Raw genomic sequence first — 18,445 nt, forward strand, 5'->3', positions numbered from 1 at the left:
ACTTTTATTAATTTCTTGTTCATGGTATTTCTTTCAAATATATTTACATGTGAAAAAGTTAAACCACATATACGAGAATGAAAAAGGTTATTTTTAAAAAAAAAAAGAAATTTACTAACATATGATTGTTCAAGCTTATTAAGTTAGAAAGAAACAAAATTTTAGACAACTAACCTGACATCTGGTTCCCAGATGAGTGCATCTACATAAATTCTTGTCAGAGCTCAGTCTAAATATATTCATCATCCAGAAAACACAACTATAAATAATGAAGAGTTGAAAAAATGATAAATGATAAATGTAGCCTACGATTTTAAGTATTTGGAAATTGCTTATTGTACTTATTAAACTAATATGAAAATTAAGACTTTTGACAAAATGAATAGGATACAAAGTCACAATACTATATATTATATAAATATATTAATAGACATTTGACTTAGAAATAGTGAACTTTAGACCTTTAGGTTTTGGTCTCAATAATTTAGGGGGTTTATAGTTTTGGTCCTCAAATTAGGTTTGGATCCGTTCGTGTTTTAATCGGTCTGCTCACCTTTTTAAAACTATTTAAGAAAGACCATCTCCTTCCTTTTTTCTTCACAATTAAGATTGAAAACGCTCTCACCACCACCACCTTATACGTCGACGCTCACCACCACCACCACCATATACACCGCGGTTCACCACCACTTATACATCCTGCCTTCTTTATTAAGCACTGCTATACCTATTGTGTCTTCTCCATTCATCTTCAAAGTGTGGCTTAAATCCGATAAAATCCTTAACTTCTGGCGGCTATCTCACATCCAGTAAGTTTTGTTATCTTTATTTATATGAAATTTTGATGTTCGTTTAGGGAAGTGTTTTAGAGCCACCCTCAATAAAGTTCCTGACATGCTTTTAATTCTTTTATTAGGGTTCATGGTCATGTGATTTTGATTTATGTTAAGACTAAAATTAACAATGCTCTAAAAAAATCAAAGATTTAAGTTTAAAAAAATACAGAAAATGGTATCTTTTTTTTTGTTTAACGTGTATGTTGTGACAAGCTCTTCAGGGAATTGGTCGCTTGTTGACAAGTTGGTCTTGGAGATTAACCTGAGAACACAACATAGAAGAATTCTTAAAGGACGACCGGGGGTTCTCTCGGGACGTCACTCAGTTTCATGTATTACACGTAGTGGCGTTCGAGCATAGATGTGATGTTTTGGATGAGGGATTACGGATATAGGCCTGTAGATATGAAATAATGTAGTAAGACTTATATTGTACTGTTTATGTTTGATCTGTATCGAACATGACATCCCGAGTCTTTTTAATAAAATACATTTCTATGGAAATGTTTTGATAAATCTTTATCATATTTTTATTTTGGGAACAAATTCCGCAACACTTTTCTGTAAAATGTTACTCTGATTTTCAAACAAGCATAAACAAAATCGGTCTTTTTTTGCCGTGAAAATGAGGATGTCACAGTTTGTGTGTGGTTGGGTTGAGGCGATCATGCTTTGTGCTAAAGGACAACAAACTCAGGGCGTCCCAAATAGACTGAAGGCCAGTGGCTCGTACCAGTCAGGCCGAAGGCCCGATGAACATTCCAGATAGACTGAAGGCCCGGTGTGGCGTACAGGCCATGTTGTAGGTTCTGTGAGCGTACCAGGTAGACAGTAGGCCAGTGGGGAGTCCCAGTCAGACTGAAGGCTCTGTATGCATGATGTTTGTTGTTGTTGTTATAATTATGTAATGTGTTGGTATTTTGGGGGAACTCACTAAGCTTTGGGGGCTTACAGTTTTGGGTTATGTTTCAGGTACCTTAGATAATCGCGGGAAGGCGAAGGCGTGGTCGTACACCTCCTCGTGTTTTGATTTACAATTTTGGGAAAACTCTAATATTAAACATGTTTTGAGAACTAAATTGTAAACAATGATGATTTGTGGGATGGTTTTAAAAGTTTAAAATTTTCATGAGTTTTATGGATGTTACACTCTTTCTCTCTATCTCACTCACGGGGAAGAACAAACACCATCTTTATTCACTCAAAATCCCTTTTTTCACACCACAATCACTTCACTTTCTCTCAAAAGTTAAGAACCCTTCTATTAAAGAATTTGTTGTATTTTTCCATTAGTTTACGGAAACAAGTGGCAGAGATTCCGATAAAGGAAGAGAATGAGCTATCGGGAACAGTTGCAACGATGTTAAGAATGTTGTAAACTTTATTAGATGAACGACATATGCGGATGGCGGAGAAATTCGGAACATCGATTGTGGAGTCGGATCTATGGGTGTAATTGGGGCTACTGCTTAATAAATGGTGCCCATAAAGTAGTCTCATATGTATCCAATGACATAGAGATTGAATTGGGCGGCGAAGGTGTCGCCTTTAATGAAATCTTGAGAAAATCGGAAGATGAACTTTTGGTAGGGTTTTCGTCATCGACGTAATGTAGATTGCTATAGAGTTTAGCATCCAAACTCACCCATGTAAGAGCGTAGGTGTGCATACGTCGCATCACAGCCGATGGAAGAATCTTCAACCCTTTTGACGAGATCAAGTTTATCTCAATAATCATCGTCTCTGGTTCATCCATTTGAGTCTCCATCTGATCTCTCTCTGTATGTATCTATGATAATAACTGTTATTATCTCTCGTTGATGAGACTTTTTGATGTTGTTACAGTCTCGATCAACAGTTGCTTTGGAGCTGGATTTCGATTTCATGGTGAAATTTGAAGAAAAAAACTGGTGATAATAATTTATCTGGTTGCTGGTTCGTTTTGAAGGGAGATGATGAGTATTTACTTACATGAAATATGAGAAATTCTTTGTATTATTTTTTTTAATTACCAGGTCATATGTATACAGGTTCTTTAGGTTACCTGGTTAAAAGCGATGTAATTCAAATAGAGTTTGTAAGTGAAATGAATAATTGCACAAAAAAAAACAGTAAGTGAACGTGTAAATTCCCCAAATTATAGTAACAATAATCCATTTGGGATTACATCCCTTCTAATAATTATATTTGTTTTTTAAAATTAAAAAAAAAATCATATAAGATAGTTAATTATACGTGTCATTTTAAGAAAATGTTACAAGAAAATTGAAAAACACAATACACATGGCAATAGTCTTTAAATGACATGTGCCAGCCTATGAGTTTGATTTTTAATGGAGTAGAGAATAGATGATTGAAAGCCATCAATTTCATCCTCATATTTCTTCTTCTCGCATTCTCTTCTCCAAGCCTCCATACTTGCAATTCTTGGTACCCTTTTGAAACAAAGCTACGAGTTACTTGTTTCCCCCTCTGTATTTCTTGATTCCTACTTGTATAACTCCTCAGTAGTGCCTTTTCGTTGTATAGTTCATACCCACATGGCGGAATTGAAAAGCCCAACTTCAGGTTCTTCCACTCTCTTTCTTTCCCTTACACCCTTGAACTTGATTATTAAATAATAATGCTTATGATGTTGTTTCGCGGGACTTTGTAAAACGATGGGGGATGTTTTCTTTGATCTTCTGGTTCTTGAATCATCTTGAATATTCTCGATTTTTTCTTGCTTAACCATGGGCTAAATATAGAGCTGTTTAGGGTTTCCATAGTCGACATAAATTGGGAAGTTTTCCACAAATGAGCAGATTGGGAATCATTTGGGTAATTGTATTTGTCTACTTGATTCAGGCGAGGCGATGAGATCACTTGTTGTATGCTTCGGCGAAATGTTGATAGATTTTGTACCTTCTGTTTCTGGAGTCTCACTTGCAGAAGCACCTGCGTTTGAGAAAGCTCCCGGTGGTGCTCCGGCTAATGTTGCCGTCGGTATATCAAGACTGGGAGGTTCATCGGCGTTTATTGGCAAGGTAAAAGCTGCCGGAAAATATCCAATCAAATTCTAACTTTTATTACTACGAACCATGAGTATCAGCCGGATTTGTATCTGGGATCCGTTTTCAGGTTGGCGATGATGAATTCGGGTACATGTTGGCTGACATTTTGAAGAAAAACAACGTAAACAACTCCGGCATGCGATTTGATCACAAGGCCAGAACAGCTTTAGCTTTTGTCAGTCTCAAATCCGATGGTGAGCGGGAGTTTTTATTTTTTCGTAATCCTAGTGCAGATATGTTACTTCATGAATCCGAACTTGATGTGGATCTTATTAAACAGGTTCTCTTCTTTATTACTCTATCATTTTCTTTTTGATAAATGCTATAATACTTAAAATTTTGAAAGGATGTTGCTATTTTTGGGTAGCAAGCATATGACTTTTGGTTTATTAATTTGTAATTGATTTAGGCAAGAATATTTCATTTTGGATCAATTAGTTTGATAGAGGAACCATGTAAATCAACACATTTAGCTGCAATGGCCATAGCCAAGAAATCCGGAAGCATCCTTTCTTATGATGTGAATTTGAGATTGCCATTATGGCCATCACCGGATGCGGCTCGGGAGGGCATAATGAGCATATGGGACCAAGCTGATGTCATTAAGGTACCTTAATACTTATGTTCATATATACATAATATACAAATCATCATAACATCATAGATGTGATCCATGTATTCGATGATGACTTGGCAGGTAAGTGAGGATGAAATTACGTTCTTGACCGGGGGTGATGATCCTTATGACGATAATGTGGTGTTGAAGAAGCTTTTTCATCCGAATCTAAAACTTTTTCTTGTTAGTGAAGGAGCACAAGGTTGTAGATATTACACTAAGGTATTGTTTCTGTTTTACTTAATGGGCTTAATAGGATTTATTACTATTCTAAAATGTGTTGTTATGATTCTTAGCAATTTAAGGGTAGAGTACCTGGAGTGAAGGTGAAGTCTATTGATACAACGGGTGCCGGAGATGCTTTTGTTGGTGGGATTCTGAGCATACTGGCTTCAAATAAAGATCTTTACAATGTAACATCTGATATCCATTTGACATTCATTGGACCGAGACTACTATCAATAGGGGTAAAATTGAAATTTTTGGTCCCATCCAAAAGGGTGGTATAGAGATTCACTCTGGATATTTTGTCTGTACAAAAAGACATAAATGTCATTTTCATCCTCATTTTGTCCATGCATACTGATTATGCATTTATGCGTGTATTTTGTAACCCATTGTTTTGTTTTTAGGATGAGGCACAGCTAAGAGAAGCTCTTCTATTTGCAAATGCATGTGGAGCACTGGTTGTGACTAAGAAAGGTGCGATACCAGCTATGCCAGCAAAAGAGGAAGTCTACCGATTTCTGAAACAAGAAGGCTGAATATAGAGCTATAATGTACATGAATTATGGCTATGGATGTTTAGGTAAATCCCACGGTTGTGATGTAATCGTCTTACTTTAGGATTTATTGTTTAGGGTTTAACAAATAGCTGAAATGTAACAATAATGCTTGTAATAGTCCTCCTTATAGTCTACACCATGGATTATTCGTTAAAATACTTGGAATAAATATTGCATTATAATAATTGTTGATATCTTCTATGGCACTATACAACACACCACCGACCACCCCTTAGATTAGAGGTGAACAATTCAAACCGTTTTTCCCGACTGAGAGAAAAAAAAAAACCCGATTTTTTTTTTTTTTTTTTTTTTTTCGGTTTTTTCAGTGACCGTTTACGATTGTACCAACATCCAAGTTTATGCATACACCACCAACACCCATTGGAACTTTTGATTTTCTCAAAACACAACCAATGTAACCGGCCACCCTATGAATTCGATCATCCATTCTAATGTGTGAATATGTTTATCTTTCAATTTGACAGCAAAAACAATCCAAATCCTTCAAGATCAATCTCGAAGGTATTCCTACTATTGCAGCCATTATTGGAGTCACAGTAACTCACTTTTTTTTTTTTTTTTTTTTTTTTTTTTTTTTTTTTTATCTCCCATCACTGATTCTGTGATTCATCACCACCAACAAAAAGAACGATTTAGCATAGCCTTGTCAATGTTTCATCACACCAATGCAACATATAGCTCTTAAACCATTACTAAATTGCCGTAAAATACGAACACATCAAAGTGTGGAGGGTACCCCCTTCGACTTTCGTAAATCATGTCTTCATGCTCTTACCTCTTACGATAGTAATTATTTGGAATAAAAGTTTAGTAAAAAACAAGTTTTTTAACCAAAACCGATTATTTCAAAAATAGTTCTTCAATAATCAAAACCGGTCAAGCATTTAAACTCCAAGAAACCAATCAATATTGGTTATGTTTTAAATTTTTAATTGAAACCCATAACAAAACAAAACCAATTTAATAAAATTAAAAAAAAAGTAAATTACTGAAATCATCCTTGTGGTTTGGTCAAAATTGCATGTTTGGTCCCTAACTTTTTTTTTACACTCGGATCTTCCCTGGGGTTTGATTTTGTTACATTTTTCATCCCTTACATACATAAAGTTAGGGACCAAACATGCAACTTTTACCAAACCATAGGGACGAAAAACACAACAAAAGCAAACCATAGGGACGATCCGAATGCAAAAAAAAGTTAGGGACCAAACGTATAATTTTGACCAAACCACAGGACGATTTCAGTAATTTACTCAAAAAAAAATCATTTCCCTAGTTGGCAAATGTAAACCTCTATCTAAGATAGAGAGGAAAAGCAATGATCATCCATTTAGGGCTTGAGCCTTGAGGCCGTTAGGCCCCACAATTGAAGGTGTATAGTGCATACAGGTCTGGCCCAATGACAATAATCCGACCGTCGAAAACTTTGGTCTTGAAAAGTTCGGTCTGTGTTGGTAATAACATGAATTATTGGACCGCTTAATGTCATAAAAGTATTTAATTTTGATAGAAATATTCCATTTTACTTTTTTTCATAAATTTATAAGGTTTTTTTTTTTTTTTAATTTTTCATGTTTTTGGTTTATTAAAACCCTTAAATTTGGCCAAAATATTTGATTTTATATTTTTCTTAGTTCATTAAAGCCCCTACATTTACATTTACAGAAGTTTTCGTTTTATTAGATAAATATGAGAAAAATGATTGTAAAACTATGATTTTAACGAATCAGAAATACATAAAAGAATGTTTAATTCGATTTTTTTAATAAAATTGTTGATACAAGTTTAATGACTCTAAACAAAATCCCGCAATTGATCGTGCCACCGGTAGCTATGGCATGTGCAGTTGTTTGAAATTGCAAATCTCCTCACGCTTGCTATATGCTACCACCCAGATTTACCTTCAGTCCTTCAACTTCCCCTGATTCCAGTAAACCACCACTTATCTTCTTTGGAATCCAGATTCATTCATAACATCGATCCATCAGACAGATCCACAACCATCAACAATGGCAACTGATCGTTCGTTGGTCACGGAGATCGGTCCGGATGGTCTCGTTCGCGAATCGCCTGTCATCGCCCACACCGAGCGGGTGCGTGTTGATTTCCTATGGCCTATATGTTCATGGTTTTGACTGATTTATAATTCTAAGTGGTAATGTTAATCCATGTCATTCTAATTTTAGATGATTGAAGAGGAGCAGCTTCAGTTGAGAAAGTACGTTTCATTCCACCTATGAATTTGTTATTCGATCTGCTGATTTTTCATTTGCATGTTCGCATACTATATTTCTAGTATTGCTAAACCCGTAATTCAGACTAAATATTATAAATAGTAGCACCGTACTGTTTGATTAGGTTTTTGAAGCTTATTTTGGTCTTCTTGGATGTTAATAGAATGAATTTCAATTATTTCGCCAATAAAATCTGTTTCGCTGCTTAGGTGCTTAACTTCAGCTATAAAAAGAACAATTTAAGAATGCTCAGAATTGACATCAATTCCTTGATCTCTACGATTAAAGGGAACCACATTTAAACTTGCTAATGATTGCTGATTTGATGTGTGCGTGGATTTTTCTCTCCATATTTGATGATCTTTTCTAGAATGATGCAAAAAGTATCACTGTAATACTTGGGATACCTGTCTTCCTTGCCTTCATCGTATAATGTTGACCATCTTCCTATCTATAATTCGAGTAAATTGAGAAGCTTTTTGTTTAGCTGATGTAATACATTGGCCACTAAAAGTGCTACTATGTAGGTTGATATTACTCAGAATTCACAAATGACCATGAAATGTCAACATATAAACTCTTCAATATCTGTAGTTCAGAAATGGTATAATGTTACAAGCCACCTACCCAAAGTTTTAGTTATACATAGTATTCTAATGTAAGAAACAACTTTTGAGAATCTAGTATGTCACTCCATAGTTTGCTTCTCACTATCATTTACATATTTTCATCGATGGAAGAACTGTACATGTTCTGACTTCATTGTGTGAAAGAGAGGAGAAAAAGCTGCAACCAAAAGAACTTCATTGTAGGACATCATGAATGTCTAATATATCTTGTGCACCCACATTAGTCATTCTAGATTTTTAGTATCATGTCATGTTTACAAATAAATTTAAGATATCTATCCTGAAATTGTAGATTGTATTATAAAGTATAAATAACTTTGTTTCTTGATGATCAGTAGGATCAGTCATTATTACCATGTGTTTCTTGATGTTACATCATGTTAATATTACCTAGGCATATTTTTCTACAACATATTTGTTTATTGTTCATTCTTCCTGATTTGCCCTTGGAACTTTCAGATACATTGAAGAGAATTATTCCAAAATCCGTGATGTTGAGCGAGAGCTTACGGGTCTCACAATGGAGATGAAACTCACAGCAGGACCAAAGAAAGCTGGTTGGTGCATTATATGCTTTTTGTTTTTGACATTAGCAATGGTGCTTCACTTTTGTCATTTTGTGTGCCTAAGTATTACTTTTTTCTCATTTACATCTTGACACCTTGTAGCACTTGAACATATGAGGAAGAAAATCGAAATGTCAACAGAGAAGATTCGTCTTGCTAAGTTGAAGGAAGAAGAAGCAAAGAAGGTTTGAGTCTTTCTGTTGATATATGTTCATCTTTTGTCCTTCTCATTTACAAAGCTGATCATAGCCAATATTTATATTTATATGTTGCAGGCTTTGGAAGCTGCATCAAAGGCAGTGAAGGATGAAGAAGCACTCAAGCAGAAACTATGTGAAGATTTGAATAATTTGGTACTCTACATAACACTATTTTTCTGTTTTCAGTGTATTGTATAATGTATACTCACTTATGTTTTATAGGTCCAAGAAAGCAGTAGCTCTCAGTTTGCTAGACTAGAGGAGCTAAAAAGGCGGCTAGAGGCTTTGAATCCAAGAAGGTCATCTGCATTTTTGGGAGCTGTAAGCTTTCTCTCTGTTTCCTTTTTTAATGCAATAATATGTTTGTTTAATTTTCTATACTATTCACAAAAGGGAATTTGTAAAATAAGGAAATGAATCAGTTGGTGAAAATATGATGTGGGGAAAGAATCTAACAGTGAGTTTCATCCACAATTCCAAGTAGTTTGTTAATCATCAATGGGTTTCAATTTGATTATAGTCATTTAAAAAGCTTAAACAACCTACCTTCTTCATTAGTGTATGGAATTCAAATAAGCTCTTAAAAAGCCTCCTTAAATCATAATCATAAACTTAAGTAGCTCTTAGTTTTGCATAGAATGATTAGCATTAAAGATCAAAGAATCATCAAAACTGAATTTAATTTGAAAAGCTTGAAGTTACTAGCTTAGAAGATAACTTTTTATGACCTAGATAGATAATAAATGGGCATCCCGGGTATACATAGGCCAAAAAGCCCGAATAAATGGATGAAATTCTGGCCCGTTAAAGGCCCAAGGATTTTGCTTGAGCTAAAAAGCCTAGGCTTTTTTGGGCTGTTGTTTTTATTTTTTTCCCTGTTTTTCATATGTGTGTCATTGTAGTGGATCAAAGTGTTGTTGTTTAACAATTAAATAAATACAATATGACACTTCACTTGTAATGTAAATTAAAACAAATCTAGTACTAGTATATTCTTATTAATTCAGTTTCATATCTAATACTAATACTATCATCTTCTACATCCTATCTCACTTTAGTACCTATATCTACTTAATAAAGTATACACATAACAACATGCATCTTATATACGTGTAAAGTATATGCACATAACATCTATTAAATTTTCATTATATAGAAACCTACTTTCGAAAATGCATAAAATCTACACTATTATAAAGCTTAACAACATTTGGATTCTACATGCATTATCCGATGAAGCTGCTTATAGAGAATTGAACCAAATTTACACCTAAACTCATCCAGCTGACATTGTGTTTGACTTGTACATTCTTCTGACATTTGCATTCCATTATTTCCAGATCTGATACTTTTTTTTAAATAAGACATCCCTTGTCATATTTAATCCTACAAAAGTTGACTATGATTTTCAAATGCCTAATCATCAATCCATCATTGTTTAATTAGACATGATACTTTGTAAACACTATACCATAATAGAATTTGTACTTTATATTTCCCAATTACTTATTCAGTTCAATATATATATAAATATTTACTTTGTTCCATTAAGGAGATAATAATGATATTGTTATGAGTTGAATTCGTAATAATGATGGTTGGTTTGTTGTGTTGTGTTTGTGTTGTAGGGTGCGAGTCCAGTGGAACCTGCATTGAATTTGAGGAGGACAGGTGTGGAGGTATCGGTTCCTTCTAATAGTAACAGTAATAGCGTGGAAGCTGCAGCTACTACTATTACAGAATCATCTAATAATAACAATAATAATAATGAGAAGACAAGTGGAGATGTACAAGAAGGGATGACGAGGGGTAAAAAGAAAAATGCAATTCAAGGGCATGGGCAAGGGAGACCTAATAATAAAGGTCAAGGAGGAGGAATTGGAGCAATACCCAAGAGAGGAACCAGTTGGACTGGTGCTGGCTTTGACTAAATTTTCTTCCAGGTATATACACCCCGCCCCATTTTTCAACCATCAAAATTATGTTTACATTTGTAAAAGGTTCTCTTTTTTTTTTTTTAATATTATTTAATATGGGTTGCTTTATGTCATTGATTCTAGCGTCCAATGTTAAGTATGATTTGTTTAGGAAGTAAGTAGACTACCCTGTGGCTGTGGCTGTGGCATTCAGTGTGGTGTGGTAGCAGATTCCTTTCCTGTACTGTAGTTACAAAAATCAAAGCCATAGGGGACGGTGCCTTTAAATTTACAGAATCCATCATATCCTTCATTATGATTTGATATTTCAGGTTCATTAATTGTTATTATTATTATTTATTTTTCAAACATGGTCTTCACTCTTCACTTTCCTCTGTGGTGTATCAGGTGGACCTAAGAATAGTAAATGCATACAGACTCTTACTCGACTCTACTCTCTTTTAACTTTGGAATTCTTTACATAAATATTATTGACTTTGGACTTATGTAACCTTTGAAAAAAGATCACTAGAAAAATCGGGGTGGGGTCTTTCGGACCTTCCAACAAAAAAAAAAAAAAAAAAAAAAAAAAAATGTGATAAGTCATCTCATAACAATGACAGTAACATATCAGGAAAAAAAATAATTATATAGTAAATACATAAGGTACATGACATGACAACATCTTGTTACCAGTCATTTTTTTTTCCACATAAACATTGTAAGGAATTAAAGTAGACATCTCATACAAGTGAATGATTGTATATAATAACACTAATCCATTTGTAATGTAGAACCAGTGGGGTAATGTTGGAGAGAAATGAAATGAAATTAGGGAGTGGGAAGATGTTGTATGAATATGTAAAATTTAAACTTTTAAACTGAAATGAATAAATGAAGTTCTCAGCTGTTTGCATTAATTTAAATCAGGTGATAAATTAAATAGAGACAGTTGTAAGAAATTAGTCTCACTCAGTCGCTTCATAGGTTTTAAATGATATTTTACATATTAGTCCTGTAGTGTAGTTGTAGTAGTACTAGATCTGCTGGGATCTGAGGACCAAAATTGATGTGGGCTGGGCGTAAAACAGGCAAGGCAGAATTGAGCTGCATAGTCAGTTTTTAATTTTATTGTGGGCTTATTATATATTATAATAAATAATAAATCACGACTCACGGTAGGTAATTGGTAAACGTAAATCCATGACACAGCTATAACTACAAGAACAAGACTGTCGTCCTTCCTCCTGCTTTTTTGTCATACACATCCACATCCACCGCAGCTCTAATTCATACATGCTACATTACCATAAATTTCTCTACCTTTTTACCTTATACTGTGTCTTCCTTTTCTTAAATTTGCATATATATATATATATATATATATATTTGTTGGAGGAAAATACACCATCAAAAATCAAAACACAAAAACTCACCCGTCAATAAATACAACATGTTTGGGTACCAGTTTTCAACCCATTTAAATAAATAAATAAAGTTAGGGTTGAAAATTCCAACTTGAAACTAAGTTTTTTTTTAAAAGATAAATTGGAGTGACCCAAATCCAAAATCATATTAAAATAAAAGCTTTGGAATGAATTATTTTGTAATGTGGAAATAATTTACCATCTAATCCCTCCTAATGATCTTGCCCCTACACCTGTTAGTGCCCTATTCTTTTCATTTCTTTCACTTTTTTCCTTTCTGCCCTTGTAGCTCCTCTTTCTTGTTATTTACTAGGTCTAAATCCTAACTGGTCGACCTAACATGAAAATAAAAGGGCTGGATTAGGGTAATCTCTCTCAACGCATTTAATATTTTAAACTCAACATTTGTCAAGTCTTCAGTCAAAATATAACCACACTACACAAACCATAATTTTGTAAGTAAGTGAATAGTTTTTTAAGTTTAAAAAATAAATAAATAAGAAGAAGAAATGTGTAGAAGATAAAAAGATGATGGGTATTTGGCAGGTGAATGGATCTGGTTTGGTAGAGGTGGTCCATGGAGTATAATTGCATGATTAACGCCGGTTGGTTCACTGCTGCCCAGAAACTGGTAGTCCTACTCGTACATATTCATATTCAGTCAGTCAGACCTTTTTCATTGCCTTCTTCTATTCTTTTACATCACTTTTTTCACATTACTTATATTCATTATTATTATTTTTTATTTTTTTCCTTTAATCAACCTAAGTTTGCTTCAATTCTTTTATAGTAATAATATTCGTTAAAAACTTTTATTAACAAATATTACAAAAAACCCAATTGTATTGTTGAGCAATATCATTCCTTACATTGTTAAAAATCAGACAATCCTCTTCGGACAAATCCTTTCTCGGGTTTAAGAAAAGCTTTAGTGGATGATTCTTTTTTTTTTTCCTTTCCCAATTCCAAAAAGACCCTCAAGCTTAACGTCCAACCCTTTGATGTCACTTCTTATCTCCTCTACTTCACTCAATGAACTTTGTGTTCCTTTCAACTTTCTTTTTGCTATGTCTCGTCCCATAAGACGAGTTGGATCTTCATATGGATCGTCGTTGTTGAGGTCAATTCTCCGATACGCGAATCAGAAGATTAATTGTGGGTTGACTCGGAAGTTTTGCTTCGTTTGGACATGCCCACGTAATCATCAACACTTTTTAGATTAAGCCATTTTGGTTTGTCCTTCACAACTCTCCAAAATGCCTCATTAGCAAAAGATTTTCTGACTTTCGTCTTATAAATCTTACGAACTTTTGATAGAACATCCACCTTATTTGCACCGCTTTGGGGGTTGCAGGTTGCGTTCATGTAGATGTCATTGAACTCCAATAAGGCTTTGTTGGTGGTCCTCCATTTCAAGTAAAGTTGATTAGCATTGTGGTGCTCCTTTTTCATTAGGACGCAAAAACTAATCCAAACTCTATTTTTAATGGTTATCGAATCTTGGTTGTCACTCGTTGCCGGATTCTCCGACACATCAAGCCATGCTTGGGCTATTGCCCTCTCTTCATTATCCATCAATCCTTTGGATGGAGCCTTCCCTTTTCCTTTATTTTTTTCCTTTTGATTCGACTTTGGGCTCTTGAAACGACTATTGAACGTGGCATTCATCCGAAGAATCGGTTAACTCACCGACTAGGCGGCGTGGTTTGGATTGAAAATTAGTTTGGGGTTGAGTTGTGAAAAGAATTGGATTTCTTAAACCGTCTCAAACGGATCAAGATCGAAATTTGGACAAGACATTAGTTGGGATTGAAAATTAGTTTGGGGTTGACTTTAGTAAAATGGCATGGGTTGAGAAGAATACGGATTGAATGAAAATATTTGTGGAGCCATAGAAGGATAGTAGTAACTAGCGGGTGAATGAATTAGCTAATCAAATGAAGGTCGATAACATGGTGGTGATGGAAGGTTTGGTGATTGAGGGTTTGGAGGTGGAAGGTTTAATGATGGAAGGTTTGAAGTTTTTTTTTTTCTTATGGTTTTGTTTTGGGTAGATGCAGACAGTTTTGTTTGGTTAATTGAGAGTATTTGTGAGAGAGGTAATGATATTTTGTGTGTGTGAAATGTTGAGAGTGTAGTTTAATCTATAGTTGTTGAAATAATTTGAAATTTTGAATAATAGGTGGTAAAAATGTTTTTTTTATTTATGAAGATAGTTAAAAATTTATTGAATTTTGGGTTTGCAGTTAAGAATCCGGTCAAAGACATATCAACCAATCACACGCATGCTTGCCTTCTTTCTCCTCTTGTTAAGGTGTTAGCGAATCCAGCTTAGCGAGCCCCATAGTGAGTGCTAGGGGGCGGTGTACCAACTCCTTGGCGAGCCTTGGCGACTCGACTCTGTGTAGCCTAATGTTTTTTTCTAACAAATACAAATAATACACACCCGAGGAAATCTCATGCAATTACTTTACAAGCTATCCTAACCATATTCTCTTTGAGTAATTCTTGCAAAATGAATTTATATTCGTTATTTGTAACTCCATATGGAAAATTACCTAAAAGGGGCAATATATTTTTCATTTTTGTACACTTTTAGTCTTTATTATTTTTTTCTTGTACAATAAGTCATTTAACTTGTTTTGTATACATTCGGTCCTTATGACCGACTAGTACATGTTATGACTAGTTATTCAAATTTAAGTTTTCAGTTTGTATACATTTAGTCCTTAATGTTTATTGTTATTTTTTTTGTATACATCCAGTCATTATGATCGATTTTCATTAGGTTTTGCTTACTTGGCATCTACATGGAACAATTATAATGAGGTGTGCTCATACGTGGCTCATCCCTCACTTATATCATTAACCGAATTCATGAATAAGTCAAAAATGTCAGTGCTCTAGTTTTCTCCATGAAGAAGATGTCTTCAACTTCGGTTTCATCTATCTTCATAGCAAACAACGAGATTCTTTATGATTGCTTTCTTCCAACTCGATTATGACCATTTTTCAACAAATTAGTTTATTGTTCTTTTCAAATTGACCCCGAATTTTGAATGTGAGCTTGCAGTTGTTAAAAGGGAGGTTTCCTGTCTCAACCACATTGAATCTCATAATACTAAAACCCTAGAACGATTAGGGTTATTTCACAAAGACTAAGGAGACACATCGAACTTCTATTAATGTATTAATCATTAATAAATTAACAAACTCGATCCCCAATAAACTCTCTTGCCAATAATTACTTAAATATGCCACTGTGTGTAACCCAAAAAGACTGCTATTAATACTAATACTACTAACTGTTGTGAATGATGAAACTATTTCTAATAATTGAAATCATTATGGCTAATGTGTTTGTATTGATATTAAATATAGTTGATATTGAATGAAATTTGTATTGAAACTAAATATGCCACATTTCTTCACATGATGTAATCTAGTTAGTATGCTATTGAATGAAATTTGTATTGATATTAAATATAGTTGATATTGTATTATAATAGTTACTAATATCAAAAATGAAATGCTATTACCAAAACCACAACAATTAACACATTATTCCACTTCCCAAACAAGTCACGCATGAGCACATCTCATTAATGATTGTCTCACATAGGATGTCGTGTGAACAAAACCTGAAGAAACTCATCATAAGGACTGAATGTGTACAAAATCAACAAGGACTTATTTTGCATATATATATATATATATATATATATATATATATATATATATATATACGAACTGAGAACTTAACATAGCGTCGTCAGTCATAAGGATTGAATGTGTACGAAACCAATAAGTTCAACGGATTATTTTACACAAAAAAAGAAAAACAATGAGTAAACATGTACAAAATAAGAACTATATTACCATTTTAGGTCGTTTTCCCTAAATAAAACTTACAAAAATGGATATCCGATTCTAATATGAAACATGTAGACTTCAAGAAGAGTTACGTCATACTGAAAAAAATTAGAATTAATCAAGAATTTATTGATGGTGTAAAAGTATTGTATTCATTATTTAGTACTTATATTGCTATTTGTTAATTAATATAACTTCTACATTTTTTGGAATGGCAGAAAAATATCATTAAAACAAGAGAGATTTGAAAGGCACAAGCGAGAAACTCTAGCCAAATTACAAGAAACATTCTAAAATAGGGGAGGAGTTTCAAGCATGCCAACCAATAGAATTACAATTGGACCTATTTTTAATCCAATTAAAAGTAATCAAGCTAATATCATCATCCGTGAACATGATCTTCTGAGATTCATTGAGTGGGGTCAATGACATGTTAATCTTGAATTATGCCCATCTCTATTCTATAACGAGGATATTGTAGATCATAGGATAGATGGTAAATCAACCATGTGAGTGACCATTAATCCAAATTATTCTCAAATTGGCATGGTGGTTAACCATACATGCTCCATCAACATAATATAAAGAAAATGTGTGTTTTCACGAGTAGCATACGACTCACATTTTTAATAAAACGAGAATTTTGTTTTAATACTTTAGTTAATACTTTTAACTTTCAAACAATCATCCTATCAAACCCTTTCGGTAACACCAATCTCAAAACGCAAAGAGTCGGTGAGGGTGGTAAGCCTAAGGACTTTTAAAAATCGACTTTATTAGGAATCGAAGAATCCTCATTAAACCTATCTTTAGGCATTAGATTTGGTGAGCCTAGCCTTGTCTTGACTAATTATGTTTGGGAAAATATTAGTGTAGCACAATAAAGTTTTGCAGTTTGTCCGATTTAGTCACTAATTTTTTTTTTGTGCAATAGGTCACTAAAGTGCTATTTTACCTGCTAAATAGGGGAATGATCCAATATTATTTTGGTTTTACCGGTTACACTTAGTGTATATGGTTTTTTATTTTTATTTTAAAATTAAAAGTAATCCTTGGTATACGTGGCTTTTCCCCTTATTAAAACCTAAATTAAAACAGGGCTTCACCTTCTTCTTCTCAGATGAAAAAATGACGATGACATCTTCTTCCGAAATTAAAACAAGGCTATTATTTTTTATTTTGCATCCCTTAAAATTAAACAAACTTTTCATTCTAAAAACAACCGTTCTCCCACCACTACAATCGCTTATTATTTGATGAAAAATATGGCGACTGGTCCTCTTCCTGTTCATGCATCCCTTATCTTTCGTTAAAACTAAAGACAACGAAGCACTACCTACGTATTTCTACACAAACAAGAAAACCCTAAATTCATACAGGAGGAGAGGAAGATTGATAGTATGTGCATTGATGCTCCCAAGCTTCCGACCACCACCACAGGAGATTCCTCTATAGTTATGGCGGAAGAATCCTTCCTTGATATTGTGATGTAAAGCTTTCGACCACCGTCACGATCAGATTCCTCCAACCACCACCACCATCTGATGATCCCTACCCGATGTTCTCCACTTCCCATTTATTTTCTGCAACATAAGCATTTTCAGTAGGGAAGAAGTACTAGGAAGAACTTGAATCGGGTAAACATAAATTACGTTTAGTAAAGTGTGAAAAACAAAACCAAAGTGAGTTTCCCTAATTCGATTACCCTTGGAAAACATCACCCTGAACACGACCCATAGATTTTGTTGCTGAAATCCAAAGATGCCATCGTTTTTCATTTCCGCTACTTCCTCCTCTCAAACAACGTTAACATTGGTGAAAGTGAAGTGTAAGAGATACATCATTTGGTTTCGTGTAGAGAACAATCAATTGCCCGTAGATGGAGAGAGAAAACCAATGGCGTTAGCTAAGGCAACCTCCTGCTCTGAAGCGGCGGTGAATAACGTGGTAGTTGCACCGATACAAACAAGCAAAGGAGTAAACGTGGCTACTTTGGTGGCGATTGTAAGAACGGCAATGTTAAGTAGGTTATATCTGGTTACGAGATCTAGGTCACGGAGATCAATTGTTCAATTGTTCATCAAAAAGGTATTAATTGACTTGATTTTTTGTAACTATAGTTTCCAATGCTTACAAATCCATGAAAATTTCAGGCTATAATCGATTGCAGGTTTTTCACCATTTTCGTAGTAGTAAGAACCTTCTTCTAATTGTTGGTCAATTCAAATGTGAGAAGTGGATCCCGAAGATGAAGGTGGAGGATGGAGATGATGGTTGATTAAGATG

At 34.2% G+C, this 18,445-nt stretch overlaps 3 protein-coding genes across 9 annotated transcripts; 2 read left to right on the forward strand and 1 right to left on the reverse strand.

Moving 5' to 3' along the window:
- The first annotated feature begins 3,168 nt into the window (after positions 1 to 3,168).
- Positions 3,169 to 5,475, forward strand: LOC145088797 (putative fructokinase-7). 2 transcript variants are annotated; one of them, XM_079027204.1, is made up of 7 exons: positions 3,169 to 3,404; positions 3,684 to 3,862; positions 3,957 to 4,169; positions 4,299 to 4,496; positions 4,587 to 4,727; positions 4,802 to 4,972; positions 5,138 to 5,475. In XM_079027204.1, the coding sequence occupies exons 1-7, from the start codon at positions 3,377 to 3,379 to the stop codon at positions 5,267 to 5,269; spliced, it is 1,062 nt and encodes a 353-aa protein (XP_078883330.1). In that variant the 5' UTR covers positions 3,169 to 3,376; the 3' UTR covers positions 5,270 to 5,475. The 2 variants fall into 2 exon arrangements, with proteins under 2 accessions (XP_078883330.1, XP_078883331.1); XM_079027205.1 differs by having other exon boundaries at positions 3,171 to 3,404; positions 4,802 to 4,918.
- Positions 5,476 to 7,103: 1,628 nt separating this feature from the next.
- Positions 7,104 to 14,843, forward strand: LOC145088798 (junctophilin-like protein). Of its 6 annotated transcripts, none has more exons than XR_013701217.1 (8): positions 7,104 to 7,407; positions 7,501 to 7,532; positions 8,637 to 8,734; positions 8,846 to 8,928; positions 9,019 to 9,096; positions 9,166 to 9,264; positions 10,572 to 11,191; positions 11,268 to 11,365. XR_013701217.1 is itself a non-coding variant. In XM_079027209.1 (8 exons), the coding sequence occupies exons 1-7, from the start codon at positions 7,324 to 7,326 to the stop codon at positions 10,872 to 10,874; spliced, it is 777 nt and encodes a 258-aa protein (XP_078883335.1). In that variant the 5' UTR covers positions 7,104 to 7,323; the 3' UTR covers positions 10,875 to 10,886; positions 14,533 to 14,843. The 6 variants fall into 6 exon arrangements, 5 of the variants coding, with proteins under 5 accessions (XP_078883335.1, XP_078883336.1, XP_078883334.1 ...); XM_079027209.1 differs by lacking the exon at positions 11,268 to 11,365 and adding an exon at positions 14,533 to 14,843 and having other exon boundaries at positions 10,572 to 10,886; XM_079027210.1 differs by having other exon boundaries at positions 10,572 to 10,886.
- LOC145090149 (uncharacterized) lies at positions 13,436 to 13,954 on the reverse strand. The gene has a single exon (XM_079028481.1). The coding sequence runs from the start codon at positions 13,952 to 13,954 to the stop codon at positions 13,436 to 13,438; it is 519 nt and encodes a 172-aa protein (XP_078884607.1).
- Positions 14,844 to 18,445: the final 3,602 nt, after the last annotated feature.

This window comes from Lactuca serriola, chromosome 2 (genome assembly GCF_051521515.1).
Source record: "Lactuca serriola cultivar US96UC23 chromosome 2, Lser_US96UC23_V15, whole genome shotgun sequence".
NCBI lineage: Eukaryota > Viridiplantae > Streptophyta > Magnoliopsida > Asterales > Asteraceae > Lactuca > Lactuca serriola.